General features: G+C 43.8%; 1 protein-coding gene across 3 annotated transcripts in view; it reads left to right on the forward strand.

The window, feature by feature from the left end:
- MAGI2 (membrane associated guanylate kinase, WW and PDZ domain containing 2) overlaps positions 1-20,664 on the forward strand; it is a 1,500,648-nt gene that overhangs the window by 1,414,093 nt on the left and 65,891 nt on the right. For all 3 annotated transcript variants that reach the window (XM_069587784.1, XM_069587786.1, XM_069587785.1), the window contains one exon: positions 4,965-5,103. In XM_069587784.1, the coding sequence (XP_069443885.1) occupies positions 4,965-5,103 (139 nt within the window). The remainder of the gene's footprint in view (positions 1-4,964; positions 5,104-20,664) is intronic.

A 20,664-nucleotide genomic window follows, 5' to 3' on the forward strand; every position in this document is an offset into this window, starting at 1 on the left:
ATATTGTAGTGGTTTTGCCATACATTGACATGAATCAGCCATGGGTATACATGTGTCCCCCATCCTGATCCCCCCTTCCACCTCCCTCCCCATCCCATCCCTCAGGGTCATCCCAGTGCACCAGCCCTGAGCCCCCTGTCTCATGCATCGAACCTGGGCTGATGATCTGTTTCACACATGGTAATATACATGTTTCAATGCTATTCTCTCAAATCATCCCACTTTCTCCATCTCCCACAGAGTCCAAAAGTCTGTTCTTTACATCTGTGTCTCTTTTGCTGTCTTGCGTATAGGGTCATCATCACCATCTCTAAATTCCATATATGTGTTAATATACTATATCGGGATTTTTCTTTCTGATTTACTTCACTCTCTATAATAGGCTCATTAGAACTGATTCAAATGTATTCTTTTTAATAGCTGAGTAATATTCCATTATCAAATTAACTCCCCCAAATATTCACATGCCATATAGGGAAAGGACCCTTCAACTGGCCACACCCGGCAGCTAAATGAAAATCAGAAGGTAATGAGAATCTCTTCTTTCCCTGACAAATTCATTTTCTTATTCATCTGGATGCTCACAGGATGAAAGTGAAAAGAATCACTTCTCAAATTTCTTTATGGAATTCCATGTCAAATAACTATGTATAAGACTGGTATTGGACTGAAAGTGAAGAGTAAACCTTTTTAGCATTTATGTCATTTCACAAGGATAGATGGGCATCTCCTGGCTGGGCCTGGCCTGTTTGTTACCTCTGACACTAGGTCCAGATGAGCTTAACCGCTTTTGCAACATGCCCAGAATGCCTGTAAGATTCACATCTTCAACAGTGGCAGCATTTCCATCTCGTTGCCCAACCAGCATCTATCCCACTGCCACCACCACCAAGTTTTTTTCCTGAATTTGCCAAGATCTTGGACTGTTTCAAACTTCCATTGCTCCCAGTGAGGCAGGAAGACTGGCTCCCTGGCTCCCTGGAATGGACAGGGGCTTGGGAGAAACTGAAAATCTTAGACAAGGGGCTAAGGACCTTCAGTTCAACCAGCATCAGAGTTATTTTCTTCCTCTGAGGGGATCCCACATGGAATGCTGCCAAGCCAAGAGGTCAGCTCAGACTTCCAAAAACTCAGTAAAAATCTTCCCAGAGCCTAGTCCTGAAAATCCCACACTGGAGACACACCGCATCCAGCCCCGTGAAGCCCTTGAACCCTCTGTTCCTCCAACTCCTACACAATCTTCCAACTCACCACCTCTCCCTGGCCATATTTTCCTCCCTTAATTCTCATGGCTGTTAGCAAGGGAAAGGGAAAATAACAAATAGACAAGAGAATGAAAGCATCAAACTTTCTAAGTATGGCTGTTAATGTTTCTATCCCACCATAAGAATCCTATACAATTCTTGTTGCAATGTCAGTCTTGAGAGAGAAGTGTCCTCAGGCAGTGGTGTCTGTCAAGGTTTAAGTTTTGGATCAAGAGAACGTATAACCCCCTCCCACCATGGGTCTCAAGATGAGCTGTGTGGAAATGCTTAATTCATTCATTCATTCATTCATTTACAAGTATGTACAGTGAACCCCATACAAGATAAACAGTCAAATGGGACGTAGTCCCTGCCCTCATTTATCCTATGATTTCCTTCCCCACATCTTCCAATTTCTCATCTGAATAAACAACATGACAGCCTCACAACTTCAGCTCCATTCCTCAATCTCCTACTTTCTCTCCAGCCCACTCTTCATACTGATGTCTCAGGGAAATTTCTAAACACCACTCTGTTTTCCTGGTTAGCTTGCCCCCTGTTCAAAATTTTCAGTGCTTTACTGTTGCCTTTAAAATACAGCCCAAACCCCTGAGTAGCAGAATTAACTGCCAGCAGTTCCCCCAAATATACCATGCTCTCAGACCTCATGCTCTTTGCATATGCTGTCCTCTCTACCTAGAATGTTCTTCCTCTTCCTTTGCCAAGGGAACTCTTGCGGATACTTCAGAATCCAGTTGAGATGTCACTACCTGTAGGAAGCTCTCTCTGACTACCAGCCACATTTATTCTAGTCTAGATGCCCCTCACTTCTCTTTCATTAGCACTTTCTGTACACTTCTGTCACAGCAAAAATATACTGAACAGCAACTGTCTTATTTACCCACTTTCTCCCCCAACTAGACTGAGAATGTGTTGTAAATAAAAGCTACACTTTTTGTCACTATTTATCCGATCTCCCAGTAGACTGCCCAAGACATAATAAGTGCTCAGAAATTGTTTGATGAGTGAAGAAGTTCAAAATCTAAGAGGGAAGACAAAGAGGCATGATGCCCTACTGAAGTGTGATAGATATTGGGGTGCAGTGATAACTGGGGTGCAGAGGGATTCCACACTTCTTCTTGAGGCGAAGACAAGGTCTAGGAAGTCATCCCTGGGGAGAAGAGCTTGGGTTGGCCTTGAGGGAAGATTGACGGCACCAGGCCTGTAGGGAAGACAAGGCAAGGGAATAGTGGCATATGGAAGGCCCTAGCCGCCTCGGTGAGTGTGAGGCATCTGGGGAGATTTCCCTCAGAAGAATGATGCTGGTGACCATGTGAAGATATCGGTGGGAATAATCCAGAGGGAGGCAGGAACTGAACTAGGAGCTCAGCAGGACCCCCGGGTTTCTAGCTTGGGTGAATGGTGGCGCTGTTGTCCAGGATGAGGACTTGAGAGGACAAACCATCTGAGGAGAAAGATGGTGAGCCCGATCGGCTGGTGTTGAGCTGGAGTGGCCTGCTGGACATCCCAGTGGAGGAGATGTTTAGCAATCAGTCAGGTGTGTGAACCTGAAGAGAGTAGCCAGAAATGAAGACTCTATTCTAACAGCTTCACTGAAACCTGTGCTTTACTTCTACGATGTGATGCTGGGCCTTGGGGTTTCAGACACAGGCGACGACTGCTGAGAGAGGGATAATTGGTCCCACTTCTGCCACTGGCTTGGATACCTGACCTCAGGCTAGCTGCTGGACTTCAGGCTGTGCCTGGTGCCTCCTGGGAAAGGAGACCATAAAGGAGACCTGAATGAAGAAAACCAGTGCAAACCTTGGCCCTAAAACAAACTAATTTTGTCCTGTCTTTAGTGACTCTTCTATGTGGAATTTGTGCCATTGAGGGCAACCTCTTCCACTGCCTTGAAACAGTGCTTCCAAAGGCCACCAAGTATACAAAGTGGGGAGCCTTTACCTTCATTACAGTGAAGTCCTTTCCCCTTAAGTGAAAGTGAAGTCGCTCAGTCATATCCGACTCTTTGCGACCCACCTACCAGGCTCCTCTGTCCATGGGATTTTCCAGGCAAGAGTACTGGAGTGGGTTGCCATTTCCTCCTCCAGGGGATTTGCGACCCGCCTACCAGGCTCCTCTGTCCATGGGATTTTCCAGGCAAGAGTGCTGGCAGGGGATCTTCCCGACCCAGGGATTGAACCCGGGTCTCCCGCACTGCAGGCAGACGCTTTACCATCTGAGCCACCAGGGAAGCCCCTTAGGGATCCTATTTAGGCAGAGGCATCATTTCCATGGGCTTCCCAGATGGCGCTAGTGGTAAAGAACCTACTTGCCTGCCTGTTGATACAGAGATGTGGATGTGATCCCTAAGTCAGGAAGATTCCCTGGAGGAGGGCATGACAACCCACTCCAGGATTCTTGCCTGGAGAATCCCATGGACAGAGGAGCCTACAGTCAATAGGGTCACACACAGTCAGACATGACTGGAGTGACATAGCACACACACAAGCACATACATCACTTCTTTGCTATAATAAACACGTGTTTATTATCCCCTCCCCTCACTTTGTTCTACCCTTTGGCGGTTGTGACACCAATTTTCTGTTCCTGTTCTGGTCCAGCCTATAGCACTTACTTTGATAGTGCTCCCTTAAAAGGGGCTTATTTGCAATTCTGTCTGCATTATCAAGTTCAGGAACCCACCTAAAATAGCATTTCTGCAAAGCAACTCATTGTGCTTTTCCTGGCTAATTTGTCTTAAGTGACTTGCACTGAAATGAAATATATTTTAATTCCAAGGTTCCTGACAGTAATAGTACTGAGGGAGTTACATGGTGTGCTCGTGGTTGAACCTCTTTTATTCCAAATATCTATTCACAAAGGATAATGGTAGCTGCTTATGGAACCCATGCATGCTCGGTTGTTGCAGCTGTGTCCAACTCTTTGGAACCCCATGGACTGCAGCCCACCAGGCTCCCCTGTCCATGGGATTCTCCAGGCAAGACTACTGAAGTAGGTTGACATGCCTAGGTATTGTCAACAATTCAAGAGGAATTGGTATTTCACCAAAGAGTTTCTGGCAGTCAGATGTGAGAATGGCAAAGATTTAGCAAGAATTAGTCATGTATGGAGAATGGAGTCATTTTTAATTCAAAGGACTGTGATAGAAAATTCATCATCAAACTTGAATATCAACCAACCATTATTTACAAAGAAGCCAATATCACAACATCACCCAGGGAAATGTAAATAAATGATGCATAACAAAAATTCTCAGAGAAGCCCAAAAACCAATCATTCCATCCAACACACTGAATTAGATCCTGCCCTGTGTTCAATGAAAAGTCCCTAAAATATTTACTTCTTGACTCAAAGCGAAGATGCCAGCTTACTTTGAATTGCAGCATCAAACACATCCCCTAATTTTTTAAGAAAATCCTAAATAGTTTAATTATGACCTCTGTCATACTGGCTAAATATAAGTGACATACCATCACAACCTTCATGGTCTAATATTTGAATTTCTACAAAGATAAATAAAGTTTGGTGGTCAGATTCAGGATGCAGCCAGGGATTAGCCTCTACTAAGGAGCAGCAGGCTGCAACCAAGCCTTTCTGTTGCTCTCTGGAAACTGGTCATCTATGGGTGCTTCTCTGTTAGAAATACAACTTGAATAAAACCATCTTTGGCTAATGTGATGTTTCTTTAATTAACAGGTAGGAGATCAGATCATTGAAATCAATGGGGAGAGCACGAGAGACATGACCCACGCCAGAGCAATAGAGCTCATCAAATCAGGCGGAAGGAGAGTGAGGCTACTGCTGAAGCGCGGGACGGGACAGGTCCCAGAGTATGGTACGTTTCACATTTTGATTCGTATTTTTTCTGTTTCTTCTGTGCCCATAACTGCCTATGCTTATTTATAAAGCTACAAAAGTTCTCTAATTCTACCTAAATATATATTTAGTGATCAGTGGACATAGATCTATACACGTGTATATTTAAGGACAAAGTATATATTATATGTTTGCGAGCTCTTTCTTTTGCTCCCTTATTTAGGTAATGTTGAAAATAGCGAATGTAGGACCTTTCAAGGCATCTCTGAGTGTGCTGGGAGATCTGGCTAAATTTATATATTAGAACTTCTGTTATTTGACTGATAGTCCTCTGTTCATTTGAGTCCACAGTAATTTATCAATTATTTCCTAAAATGACTTATGCATCAGACTGTCCTGTGGGATATGTAACCTGGGCCAAGGGACCAGCAAGACCAAATCTTCAGGCTATGAAGATTAAAACATAAACTTCAGTTCAGGCAATGGTTGCATTGCCTTGGAGTTCAAGGATATTCCAAAAGTTCACTCTTATGTTGTGTAATCTAGATGCTTGTGAGGAAGGCTTTACAGTGCATTTTAATTCATAGATTTGCCTTGGGAAGTCTGTAGCATTATTTCCCAAAAGTCCATTTAAGGTACAGCCAACATCATTACCCTAGTATATCAGAAACATGAGAAAGAGAGAAATCTTGGCTTATCTTTAATCTCAGGGAGTAACAGAGAGACAGACAGACGTCAGTCAAGAGTAGTACAGATAGTAAATGTCCAGGTTAGGGAAATAAGATCTAACCACTGATCTGAATAAGTAGCTGAGGATGTTGATCTAGATTAAATTGACTCCCATTTTCACTCTTCCATTCTTGAAAATCTAAGTAGTACTTTTTCCTCTTAAATTGTGCTCTCTGCCTAAGTTACCTAATAACTTACTGAATGCTTATTTAGCAGAACAGATATAATCCTGAATTCAGTTTAAATATCTGAATTCAAAGGCCCTTAAATACTTTATGTTTCCAGGGTCTTGAACATACTGAAAGTCTACAAGAAGGGCTGGCAAATCCTCACATTAAGAGTAGGGCAGCATTTAGAAGTTTCTAGGGCTGGCCATATGCCCAGGGAAATATTTCATCCCAGCTTCCCATCCTTAATATTTGGATCTAATAAAATATTTTTAATTATTAATATTATCAGTAAGCACAGACTTGAGCCTGTTCAATGGCATTGGCATTCTTCCCTTTGTAAAAAATCTGAACTCTTGAAATAGAATCATTTTTTGCACCCTTGGGCATGAAGAGATTCAGTAATGTGAAACCAACCAGTGAAATTCTATCACTTCTACAAAAGACTTTGCTTTCAAGGTGTGTTTCCTTCCATGCCAAGACCTATTATCTATACCCAGGAATTCTCATAGAATTAATGTTGTTCTTATTGTTCTAACAAATTAATCTTTAAAAAGTTAATCTGAATAACATGGCTGTCCTGAACTTTCTATTCTTTTTGTAGAATCACTATTTGGTCCTTATTCTGAGCACCCACCACACCAGCTGCTGCTCTACAGAGAGCAGTTAAAACAGTCTATCAACCAACATGTGGCATAACTCAGACTGTGATGCGTCAGCATGAAGCTGCCTCGAGGCATAAAAATAAAAATATGTTTCTGAACAACATGAAAATTCAAGACCGTGTCAACATTATCCCATTAATTCTTAACATCATGTGAAAATATCTAGTTAAAGTTAAATTCTAAAATTAACCAACAAAGAGAGTTTGTTAAATATCTGGGCACACTTTTGAATATTAACTAATATTGTTAACTCTAGCAGTATTGCAGAATTTCTTCTAAATATATTCTTCTAAAATGTAATATAAAATCATACACACTGGTAGCAGTAGAGCTTCTCAGCTACTTTTGATGTTAGATTTGACATGGATGGTGACTGTAATTTTAGAGATTATGTCATAAAAGAACAAATTTAATAGAGTAAAGCAATCTCCTTTAGGGAAGTAAATGAATAGTTATAAACTAAGTAAACATTAGTTCTTTAGGAAACTCTAAACCAAAATTATGCATGAAAAACCAAGAGGGTAGGGCTCAGATCAGCATTTTTGAGGATAATGCCATCAAATGATATTTCTGAAATCTCACAGTGCCTCATGAAGGGGCTGTTTTAGGGGTCCCCAAGGCCACCCCACATTCAGGTATTTGCCTATAAGACTCCTGAGACACAGAATGTTGTGGTCACAGCTCAGATTTATGACACTAATATATTAATAGTAAGGATACCCAGTAGAATCATAAGGAAGAACACCACAGGTAGAATTGGAGGAACCCACAGGCAGGCTTCCTCTGCTTTCTCTGTCTCCCGTGAGGGATCACCCAGAGGACATTCTTCACGCAGCAGTAAGAATGCAGCAGCGTATGTGTACTAATAGTGCTGCCCTGATGGTATGGCTGCCCCGGGGAGCTCATGAGACTCAGTGCCCATGGTTTCTCCTGGAGGCCAGGCATGCTGGCACCCTCTGCCTGGCACATACCAGAATCCCACACTCCCAGAAGGACAGCAGGTGCTGAGCATAAACCACATTGCTTGTGCAAACAGTTGAGAATCAGTGAGAGACTTGTATCACTTAGGAAAGGTTTATATTAGTGAGGGAACGAATTACCAGCCACATTCCCGGATGCCAGCCCAGGACCAGACTGTCAAGGAGGCCTTTCTGAGGTATCAGTCACAGCCCTGCTCTGAAAATGCATTCCGGTACCAGGAACAAACCACAAAGTGGCCACATTCACAGACTCTATAGATGCCCGCATTGTCTGTACTTGCAGCTAAGGAAGATTGCAATTCCTCCAGCATCAGTTAAAGTGACTATCTCATGACAAATAATTTTTTTTGTCCAAGATAGACTAGAGTATATTTTTTAAGGTACTTTTATGAAAATTTTTATTAAAATATACTCTAGTCTATCTTGGACGTAAAAAAGTGGGGGAGTCGCTGGGGGTGCAGGTAACAAAACAAAATAATAGTGACAAGAGCAGTGAAAGAAGATGCTTGGGCTTATAGTGCTGCTGCTAAGTCACTTCAGTCGTGTCCAACTCTGTGCAACCCTATAGACAGCAGCCCACCAGGCTCCGCCGTTCCTGGGATTCTCCAGGCAAGAACACTGGAGTGGGTTGCCATTTCCTTCTCCAATGCATGAAAGTGAAAAGGGAAAGTGAAGTCACTCAGTCGTGTCCGACTCTTTGAGACCCCATGGAGTGCAGCCTACCAGGCTCCTCCGTCCATAGGATTTTCCAGGCAAGAATACTGGAGTAGGGTGCCTTTGCCTTGGGCTTATAGTAGATGTAACCAAAATATAATCCACTTCGTCCAAATGCACCCTAATGACAGGAAAACTGATTTCTCTGTCAACTATGAGTTTAATCCTATGTTTGTTTCCTTTGTTTGCCCTTTAAAATCTGAAACGGCATAAAATCCAGTCTCAAATGATTGTTAAAGGGAGTTTATCCGAATCTAGAGGAGACTTTACCAGTTAGGGAAGTGTTCAGGCTTAACCCCGTCCGGGCGAGAGTGAACTCTGAAGGTGAAGAGACCGGTGAACAGCAGGCTAGGAAGGGGTTTAGGTAATAACCCTCGGCCCTACCTCTGATACCTGCAGAATTCAGAATTCAGAACAGCTCTGAAGCCGTCCCTTATCTGGACTTTTGGACATGTCAGGAGAAAGCTGATCTCAGTCAAGAGAAATATGAAAACTCTGGTTCAGAGTCCTTAAGGTGGTTTGTGACAGAGAGATAAGCACAGGTACAATGGGAAGAAAAAATTACCCCAGGTAATCTGTCAGATTGTTGACTAAACAAAGTCAGTGTGAAGCCAAGTGAGCTGAGGAAGGGAATAAATATGCTGCAAACATGCCATCCATAATTACCATGAGACTAATCAGCAGACACACCTCAGCTGATCCGGAGGCAGGAATAAGCAAAGGCAGCCACTAGCAAGCGTACTGGCTGCTCACAGAGGTGGCTGAGCAGCTGTGGCAGGGGAGGGGGGATAATAAGGGCTTCGAAGGAGAAGCTGCTTTCATAGTTAAGTCCTTGAAAGAGCAGCTCAGGAGATAGGCACTTCAACTGCACTCTAGTCCTCAGGGTAAGAATTTGTTGATCGTAAACTCAATGAGAGCTTGGGCCCCCCCCCCCCCCGCCCCTGACACATACATCTCAACACCTGGCAGGAAGAAGGCAATTTGATTCCACCATACTGAGGAAAGGATCAAAAACGGATGCAGCAGAAGCAAGCAGTGCCCTCCTTAAACTGACTATTGCAGTTCCAATTAAATCTAAAAAGTCTAAGAGAAAAGAACAGGGATCCTGATTCTAAAGCTGCATAGGAATGTATTATGCAAATTAACTCCTTCATCAGCATTCAGGGATTGTAAGGAATGTTCACTTGATGTACACACTGAGCCACAGAGCCAGGGCCTCGGTAAACAGAAGTGCCACTGGATGAAAAAATGTCCTCCACCGGCAGTTCAGGCCAATGCAGAGCCTTCCCCTGGTAATACTTGCTGTTCAGAGCTCATCAAAATTTAAAAAAAAAAATATATATGCCTTCCATTCTTGGTTGGTGGTCTGGTTGATTCTCTTAAGCAGCATTGCAGGTCTTTATGACAAGAATGCCGAAGCAAGTTTGATTGTAAATGGCCTCAATGGTCTTAGGAGGCCAGACAGGGTTCCCAGGAGGAGGCACAATTCTCAGAATGCCCAGGGACAATTAACACTAATGCCCACATCTCCCTTTGGGGAAAGAAATCATCAATCCATGAGTTAGACTTCTTCCTGCACTACCATTTTCAAAGTTAATTGCATCTTTGATAGGTGTTGACTAATATAAGGCCTACAATAAATGAAATTGTTTACGCTTCACAAGTGTAATAAAACTGCATTAGGTAAGAAAAGATCTGTTTGAACCATACTGCATTCATACTCTAGCTGAAGAAATGAATGGGCTAAATAGTTAAAGGTCTTCCTTTAATCAGTAAATGAAAATAATTTACAGTAGTATCAGAGCAACAGATTAAGCAGTACCAGTCTCTACTTATATGGCAATTAACATTATTTTTTCATGTATTCTTCTTTAACAATGTGCATTGGCATGTGACTATTATAAGCATGCTCCTATAATCTGGTTAACAATTATTTGTTCAAGACCTTTCTTCCTCTGATCATACAAAGGTCAACTCTAGACGTTGTACTCCTACCAAATAAATATTCCATGTGAGGTGAGGCAGATCCTGTAATTAATATCATTAATTAATATCATTACTATTTTCTCAGCTAAATCAGGATTTTCCTGAGCACCTACTATGTTCAAGGCATTTTGCAGGCACTGAAAGTAAGACACAGTCCTGGCCTTCTGTGAGCTGACAGTCTGAAATGAGGATATGTGTAACAGTTGATTTTAATAGAGGGGTGACTGATTAAAATGTCTCAAAGGATCTACTCTAATGAAAAAATTATTAGTTTTTTATTAGTTTTACTAGTTATATGTGGCTTTAATAAATACATCTCGAGGGTTAAGAATCTTTGAAAAGCCCTTGGCTTCTTTTGTCTGTTAAGCATTTCCTTTGTAATATTTATACTAATAATTCGTACTTTTTCTGAAGAAAGACCTCGCTGAGTATGGATAGATTTCTGCTTATACCTTGGCTGAATTATTCTCAGTTCCAAGTTAGTGAGATAGAATTCTCTTCAGCAAATTTGCTAATCATTGCTCTTCCCCTCCCGAGGCCCTCGACATGGAGCCTGGAGCAATGTAACCTCACAGCCTGAGGTGTCCCTGGTGCGGCCATGGGGAGAGTCTCTGCTGCCTTTGCCTCTTCCTCAGAGACCACATTTATGGGAACTTTCAATGGTTCCATAGCCTTTGCACTATTTCACCTGCACTTTTAATAGGGCAAAAGGCGCTGGCTTCAATAATAAATTCTGAAATTTAATTTCAGCTTCTGACATTCATGGTTGAGTGTATCTCCCTTTTCCATGAGTGGTTCCACAAATCACTCCCCTCACCCTGACTGAGCCAGACCAGGGAAGAGGACAGGCAGTCAGGCAGTACTCTGGCTGCATCCTGCAGAGAACAGAGCCCTTCCTTGGCTAGAAGGCTCCAGACTGCTCTCTTCAGAATTTAGGGAATCCCAGGAAATGTTCAAACCATGAAACTTCCAATAAGTTCCTGTTTCATGGAGTCATACCCAGGGGATTCCTTGAAGGATGCCCAACTCTGGAATTCTTTTCCCCACTGGTCAGCCAAAACCTCGTTTATTAACGTGCTTTAAAAATGAGGGTGAAATCCCATTTCTTCATATTGTTTTATTGGAAACCCTGGACTATGATGATATTCCTTCTTGATAGTCTTTCCAACGTACACTCTTCTCTTTCAGGATATATTAAGTGACCCACTTCCCTCAGTCGACACTTTAGGTATTTAAGACTCTGATAAAATATATTAGACCATGAAGTAACCAAGAAATCATGCAAGAAAAACCAGTTTTGCTCTTGAGATCTGACCTCCTTTCAGTTCCTTAATGGTACGTTGTTGGAGGAGACAAATGAGTGAACAGCTATCTTTCCCAAATCCCACTGAGAAGGATTCCACACGCATCTTGGAAAACCTAAAAAATCCAACTCCTCCAGTAACTCATGCTGGACAGTTGGATTTAGGTTCTGATAAAACTTTCTCTTGCCTCCCCTAACATGAAGCTGAACTCTCCTGGGCAAGGGCTGCTTTCACCACAGTCCAGGGAGAAGGCAGCCTCTTAGACAAAATGCTGATGAGTTCCGTGAGACCATTGAAATGGATCTCAGAGAAGTCACAGAAATCAAGAAAAGGTTTGTTTGTTTGTTTGCGTTGTGAGCAGAGCGTGGGTAGGAGTGGAGATCAAAGTATTAAGGTTAAGAGGAAAGAAAGCTTACATCATGGTTTTACATCTGCACACACCCATGCACCATATGTGCGCGTGCACACACACACACACAGAGTTGGGTCGATTTGGCCCAGGACTCTGTATTTTTCAAGTATCATCCCAGGTGATTTCATGCCATGGAGATGGCTGGCTTTGTCTCCTCTAGCTCTCCTGTACAGACCGGAGGAGTTTCTACTTCTTGGCCTCTCTGTGTCTTTGTGGACCTCTCGCTGTATGAGCCTCACCCCTCAACCCGGCTCCCCCTTGGCCGCCAGATCTGAATCACTCTCCATTCAGCCTTGCAACCATTAAGATTAAAGAAAGGAGACAAGATTGTCTTCCCTTTTTTCAGTCTCAGGTTTTTGTGACAGTTTCAGCTCAGCTCCCACTCAGCTCAGTGTCCCTCCTCACTGAGACAGTCTGATCTGTGTTCGTAGCATGATGGTGTTGATTCAAGTCAAGCTTGTGACCCTTCAACTATACCCATTATGAAGCTGGTGCTAAGTGCCAAAGCAATTTTCTCCACTGTCTGATTGTTCTCTTGTCTCAAAACAGAGATGATACAAAAGATGTTGACCCCATGAGGGAATTTGCTAACAACATCCTGTTATCCAGGTGCTCAGAATGGAGCTTAATATCATAAGACAAATTCTTGGGTAGATCCAGCCAACCGCCACAACCAGCAAATGTCAAGTCTCCAGAGCAGTCCTTAAGCTCTGGAGTCCGTAAGTCCTATCCCAGGGTTCCCAAAGCAAATAATTCATTTTAAACTAAAGTACTAAAAACCCCTCATTTCTAGTGAAGAAAATAGTCCATAATGTTGGATTTTTTTTGTTATTTGAGAATTCTGCCTACAACTTTGCTCACAGATAGGGTTACCCCGATGTCCTGTTCTGACAAAGACTTCCCAGGTTTTCTTTTCAGCTGAACTGCCTCAGACAGGACCAAAATAAGATTATATAATGCCTTACTCCAGGCTTGAATTATATGCTCTAATTGTAGCAAAATCTCTATAAACGATGAGAATCACACACTCTTCAACGTGCTGTTTGGGTTCAAAAAAACTTTTAATAGAAACAACAAACTTAGCCCAGACTAAACAGCGGTTTGCTCTAAGGCAGCTCAGACACTTGTGCAGCGAGGAGCGTGCATTTACACTCCTGTCCCAGGTCTCTGGGGTTTTGGTACACAGTCTCCAGCAAAGAGTGATCCTGGACCCTGGGTTTTCAGACTGAACGTGGGTTTTAGGACTCATGGCGTGTGCATCGAATATGCCAAGCACAGGATGCATCTGTTTTTCACATTTCACCGTAATTTCTGTTACAGTTTTCACAGCTATTTTCCCCACCGTGTTCTGGGCTCTTTTGTTTGACCCTCTGGCCCCAATGTTTCCTAGCACATGTGTCTTTCAAGCCGAGTAAAGGCCACGTTTAGAATTAAATGAGACCCTTTTGTGCTTGATAGTAAAACCACTTGATGTTTTTTGTACAAAATTACTTGCATCTTGGCGGGGCTAAATGGTAAACTCAGTTAATAAATCCTGAAACTTCATTTCCCTCCTGACATTCATTGTTAAGCATTAGTTTCCACACCACAGAGAGCCTCTACTTTCCCTTTAACTTCAAATTGTTTGTCCAGGTGGGGCTAGTGGTAAAGAATCTGCCTGGCAGTGTAGGAGATATGACAGATATGGGTTCAGTCCCTGGGTGGGGAAGATCCCCTGGAGGAGGACATGGCAACCCATTACAGTATTCTTGCCTGGAGAATTCCGTAGACAGAGGAGCTTGGTGGGCTACAGTCCATAGGGCCCCAAAGAGTCAGACACGACGAAAGCAACTTAGCACAGCACACCCCTCAACACAGCTGTGTGGTAAAAAACACCCCAGGGGGCGAGGGGGGGCATAATGAGACATCCACGTGGGGGCACTGTCTATTTTGTGTGTTGAAGCGCATGGAGCAAGTTAGGCATTGAGATGGGGGCTGGGGGAGGGGTGGTATCATAAGAATATACTGGCAAAGAGGGGATCAGGCTCCCAAATGTCTGATCTATGTGGATTCAGTGCTTCTGATCCAGCAGCCCCACATCACCCTCTACCTCATACTGTATGCAGCTAAGACAACATGGCATTGAACGCTGCAGGGGCTGGTTATTACATCTCCCAGGGCCTGTCTGGTGGAGATCACTGACAGCCCAGAATTTCCAGTACCATCTTTATGTCGGTAAAGAACTGAAGCCCAGGAGCTGAGACAGGCCTAGACCAAGGCAGCCGCTAAGAGGCAGGTTTCAGAGCACAGCCCTTGGACAGGCGAGTACAGCCACGTAGAACAGGCAAAACCTGGCTGTGTTTTCTTCAGCTCTTTTTTTTTTTTTCCAGAAAACAAATACGGCCAGCAAGTCAACTGTGAAGTTTGAATCTAAATGAGCAAATTGTTACAGAAGAGACAAGCTATAAGAATTCATGAGATTATTAGAGAAAACATAAATATAAACATAGGCAAACCATGGCTTTAATTTGAGGGTTTTTCAAAATTTAGAAACATGATTACTGTGACTTCTCAAATGACAGCTGGTCTCACTGAAACACTCTAATTATGAGAAAATTCTGCAAAAATTCTGATATTATGATTTCAAGATGTTTTAAACATTTGTGCCTCCTTAAAAGCACCTCAGGATGCCCTCAATATTTTGAGAAAAAAAAAATCTGTTTTTGGAATACACATGTAGCTCAGTCTTTTCACTAATTTCACTTGCTGCATGCTCAATAGGGTCAGCTTTACTTAAAGTCTTTATTCTTACTGCCTAGATAATTTTTATTCAGCTACTCTAAACGTACTAAGCAATCTTGATTCTAACAGTAATACTATATCTTTGTCACTGGTTCTGTTAATTCTAATGATTGGTCCTAGGCTGTTCCTCCCCTTCCTTTAGGAATGGTACCTTCCAGTCTCTCCATGTGCATGAAAAGTGACAAGCATGGGTCCCCATATTTCTACTTATTGGGCCACCCTAAAGACACGGTTTGTAAAATCTGCATGAATATTATCTTTCTCTAATGAGCTTTGGTTTTGCATATGTTTTTAACTGATGTATAATGCTCTATCTTTCATAGTAGCTTGTCTAATTACTGCTAGAGCTCTGGAAAATATTTATAGCTGAGACCTTATAAGTGGTGAGGATAAGATTTTTGGATTCAGGAAAATTAGAGACGCCCTCAATCCTGGGTTCTAGCCCAGTATGGTCCCAGCAGGAAGGAAGGGCTGGGAGGGGACATAGAGCAGAGGCAGCACCGGGTGAGCTCCGTACACACACTTCAGAAAGCAATCCCTGGGCGTCAGTGCAGAAAAACAAAATGTCTCTTCTCCCAGCCCACTTTTGGTTTGGCCAGCTCCCACGAGGCCGCTCTTTCTACACCAGACGGAGAGAGCCACAGTCATCAGACATGTTAGCCCTGGGAGCCCAGAACTACCCCCCATGTTGTGCTATCCTCCAACCTGTGTGTGCCGGTTATTCATTAAGGACCAGATCTTCTAACTCTCCCTCTCCATACTCAGCGATGCACCGAGTTTAAGGGGAAAAAACAGTTATGATTTTTTTTTAGTAGTCCTAAGTTTGTATCTAACGATTTCAAAGTGGACATTCTCGTGCTATATTTTAGCGTAACATTTGGTAAAAATTCTTAAGGAAATTAAACATCCTGTGGGTTACATACACACACACACACACACACACACACAAATAAAGCAAAATATAAATAACAGCTTTGCAAATATAGTTCAAGCAGCTTTTCTCCCCTTAACTACATCCCTAGAGTAGCCCCCATGTCCACTGTCAAATCTTGCAGTAGATCTGTGACTACCAGCAGTTTTTAAAAACTGCAATTTTAAAATGTCGGTTTAACTTTTCAGAAGTAGTTGATACACATGCTCGGTTTTCCCACGGTTTGCCACGGAAACAGGAGTCAGACTGACACACTTCTCAGTTCTGACTCGATTCTACCCACGCCCCGCCCCCCCTCCCGCCCCTTTCACTCTCCCAGCCATGGCTAAGCATCTCTCCAACAAAGGTTTTTAAGTTGGCCTTCTGGATGTTTTCTGAAATATATTTTTCAATTGTTAATAACGCTGCTAGTTGCCATCTAGGACTGGTTTGAATTAAGGATAAAAGGAAATATTATTCTCTAAGTGAATTATTGAATTGGCCTATTGTTGAACATTTCCTTATCAAATACATTTATGTGGATATGTGTCTACACACACACACAAACACACACACACCCTATCACAATCATTCCCTGAAGATGTCTACAAAGACATAAGTTTTAAATGAATCGTTTCTCTAAAGTGTGTCTCAAGGATAAGTTATTGATCAGGGGAAACCTAAATTAGGACATAAAGAAGACAGTTGCAATGTACTGGAAAAAATAAGAAGCCATGGAATCATTATTGGGGACATCTAGTCCAGTGACCATGCTTTAAAGAGGTGTAGATTTCTGTTTCTGACAAAAGAAATGTATGTGCTTGTCATATAATTTACTTTAGTTTGCAATCCATGCAGGTAAGGTGTCCTCAATCAATTCACTAGAGCCATTAGCTAAAAACCAACAACAAGAGAATTAGAGCGCTCTTTGTGGTCTCAGTTCAGTTCCACCAGCATCTATCAGGCACCTTGTTTGGTTCTAGGAAGATAAAGATTAATGAGAGAGTCTCTTACCCTATGCCTTCAAAAGCAAGGAGGAGTGATGGGGAGAGAATGAGGTAAGGGGACAAGTAAGGATAGTATCAGCAACGAAGGCTATGAGCCCAAGGGACACAGCCCCTGAAATCTGCTGAGCAGAGTTGTAGAAGATTCTTCTCCACCTAAGAGGTGACATGTTAGCTGGGCCTCGAGTGACAAGTATGATTTCACTTGTGTGGGCAGGAGGCACAGTGGCTCTTATACCGGAGAAGTAGGAAAAGGAGAGGGTCGGACTGAAAGAACATTAAAATGGGGCTCAGTGAAAAGGGCCTTCTATGCTGCATAAGGGAATTTGAATTTTATATAATCATGTCATCAAAAAAATTAAGTGGAAGGGTGAAATTATCTGTATTTGGAATTGTGCCTCAATAGTATTTACAACAGCTTTTTATAGGAAACTGGGGACAATTAAAATGTTATTGTAAAAGTTGAAGCAAATAATGTGAGGACCAGAATTAGGGAAGTGGTAACGGAAACAGCACATTGGAAACAGATTTCAGAGATACCGCAGGCATTTCATTGATGGAAATAAAGCTTGGTCAGTAGTGAATACAAAGGAAGGGTTCAGAGAGCAGAGCTGTGGCCAGAGTTAAGTGGAAGATGATACCGCAAGGGTGAAGGAGCAAGTTCAGGAACAAAGGTGTTGAGGTTGCCTTCAGATTTGTGAGTTCCTGGTGCCTGGAGGAGACTCAGGGGAAGAGCCCAGGTGCAGGGCAGTAGGATGTGGTGCTCAAGGGTGGAGCATTTGGGGAGACCTGGAAAGGGCCATCCTGGAATGGGACGGGCTCTCCCCAAGAGACCCTGCTGCGTAGAGAGCAGAGGAGAGAATAGTCAGAGAGGAGAGGAGAGTCTGCCAGGCACAGTCACATCTGAGTGGCAAGCGAGGGCGGTCTGAGAGCCAGGGATCTCTTCCAGAAGAGGAGATGGAGGGGAGCCAGGGTGGAGGTTCAGGGAGGCTGCAGACAGAAAGGCAGTGGAGGCAGTTAGGAAACAAAGGGGAGGGGCAGGGCCTAGCCTGCCGGTTCAGCACAGCGCAGGCCCTCGCACTCCACTAAGGCTAACATCGTGAGGCGGCGGGAAGGGGCCTCCCTGCAGGCCCTCCCCGCGCGCTGCCCCAGGTCGGAGCCACACTGGGAACCCCCCAGCGAGACCGTGGGTGCTCAGGTCCAATCATGGGGCAAAGGCCGGGCTCTTCTGGTTTGGTTTTTCAGAGGGCATGGGTAGGTAGGATACAAAGATGAATAAGAAACCAATTCTACTCGGAAGGAACTCAGTATGTAAGGAATGTTTAAGAAAAACAGAGTGCTCACTGTTTACAAAAAACACTCTTTAATCACCATCTTGGTGAAACCATTCTCAAATGTACTGTGTTACATTCTTGGGTCGAGGCACACAGTATCCTGAAAATGGGCATGCTCTTGAGTTTCCCTTTTCCCCTGACACACTCGGCCTTTGAAATCTGGATTTCATCATCAGGACTCCCGTGAAAAGCGTCCCCTCAGTGATCACCAGCCTCACCATAGTAACAACATCCAGTGATGGAGTCAACCCTTCGCCCCCTTGGGACGGCCTGTAGGCTGAGACCAGTGGTCAGTGCGTTAGCTGAGTTTTCTCCTCCTTCTTTGATTGCTCCTCAGGGGTCTCCTTCAACTCTCTTCTCGTGCGGTGACCCCCCATCCCCAACTCCTCCCTCAGGACCTCATCTGTTCTCATGGCCCCACCTGTCACCACCATACAGATGACTCTGGCATCTGTTTTGCCATCTCTGACTTCATTCCCAAGACTTCCACTTGCCCTTTCAACATTTCTCTCCAGATGCCCTACATGTGTGTGTTCAAAATTATTCATGATATCTCCTCCTAAACTCCTCCTCCTCTTGAATCACCTATTAATTAAGAAACCATCAACCCTCCTTGTTGCCCAGCTCAAAACCATCTGAGTGCCTTCACACTCATATATATGTATGTATGTATGTATGTATGTATATACACAATCAGTTCCCAAATTCAAGTGATTTTACTTCCCCATTTCTCATAAGGGCCCTCTCCTCCTTTCCTCCTGTCGCTCTATTCCTGTTCAGGCCCATTCTACAGGGTAAAATAGCCCCTACTACTATGGGAAGTCTTCCCTGATCACTGATGCCAGAGCAATTGATTGTCCTAAAGGACCACCCCACTTGGAGACTTTCCTCACACACACACAATGTTAAATGAGTCCTCAGAGCATCCCTGATGCAGCCCCATTCAAATCTGTCTTATCTCTCCTCTCCCACAGTATCCCCTTACCCACCTGTGCTGCTGAAACACTTGGCATTGTCCTGTGTTCCCACTTTCATGGTTAGGCTCATGCTTATCCCTTACCTTGGAACACCCTTTCCCCAAACCATGTCCTCCTTCAAAAACCAGGTTGAAGGCTGCCTTCTCCATGAATCCCTGCCCAGATCCATCAATCAGAAGTAATCTCTCAGTCCTCTGGAGTCCCGTCGCTCCTCATACGTCTCTTCTGCTCCCTCTCACTCTGTTTTGCAACATGGTTATCGGTGTTCACATGTTCTCCCTTTTGTGGGATTCAAATACTGGATATTACCTTGGGTTCTTATAACAGTGCTTTGCAGAGAGAGTGAACAAGTACGTGAATGAGTAAATAAGTCTTGCAGTATCATTAAGTCATCATTCTATATCAAATTTCGGGTAATTGCCTGTCTCTACATCACTTAGTTGTTCTTCTGGAGCTTTATCTTGTTCCACTGCCATCTCTTTTGGTCTGAGTTTCTACTGGTATTTTTGTGTATGTGGAAGGTTTCTTGCATTTCTTGACCTTGGAGAAGTGGCCCTCTGTAGAGGTGTGCTCTATGTCCTAGCACTTCAGTCCCCTCGATCACTCAAGGGCCCAGGGACCAGCCTGTCCCTGGTGTTTCCAGACTCAATTCTGGAAGCTGCTGGGTTGTGGTTTTCTGGTTTCTGGTGTCTGCCGCCTTGTTGGAGAGTCGGTCTAGAGGCTTGTGAAAGGCTTCCTGATGGGAGAGGTCGCGCTGGCCCACGGGTGGGTGGGGCTGGGTCTTAGCCCTCTGCTGGGCAGGGCCTTGTTAGGGGCGTGTCTACTCACCGGAGTCTTAAAGAAGCCTGTCTGCCGCTGGGTTGGAGCTGTGTTCCCATCCTATTGGTTGTTTGGCCTGAGGAGTCCCAGCATGAGCCTAAACGTTGTTCTGTGGGGCCAGGTCTTAGTCCTAACTGCTCCAGCTGGATGTCTGCCTCCACCAAGAGTTCAAGCAGAGGAACACTCCCTGATATTTCCACCACCAGCTTTTATGAACCCAGAGAGCCACAGCTGCACCCACCTTCCCAGGAGACCCTCCAAGACTAGCAGGTAGGTCTGGCCCAGGCGTGAGTGTGCGTGCCCTCCCAGAGTGGAGTCTCTGTTTCCCCTCCTCCTGTGGGACTCCTGTGCTCAAGCCCTGCTCTGGGGGCTACTCCTCCCAATGCCAGACCCCCCAGGCTGGGGAGCCTGGCGTGCGGCTCAGCTCTCTCTCCTATAGGAGAACTTCTGTGACCTAACTGTTCTCCAGTTTGTGCGTCACCCACCTGCGGGGGATGAGATTTGATTATATCACGTGTCCCATCTACCATCTTGCAGTTTCTTCTTTATGTCTTTAGATATAGATTATCATTTTCTGTAGATTCCAGTCTTTTTGATGGATGGTTCATCAGCAGTTAGTTGTTATTTTGGTGCGCTCATGAGAGGAAGTGAGCAAATTTCTACACAGGCTTTTATTGGAGGCATAGGAGGATGGCCCAAATTTCCACTGACCTTCTCAACCGAAATCAGAAGCAGATGTCTATTTGTTTGTTAATAACTACCTGATTGTTTTACTTATTTTCTTGTAATATATTGCTT

Source organism: Ovis canadensis, chromosome 4 (genome assembly GCF_042477335.2).
Source record: "Ovis canadensis isolate MfBH-ARS-UI-01 breed Bighorn chromosome 4, ARS-UI_OviCan_v2, whole genome shotgun sequence".
Taxonomy (NCBI): Eukaryota; Metazoa; Chordata; class Mammalia; order Artiodactyla; family Bovidae; genus Ovis; species Ovis canadensis.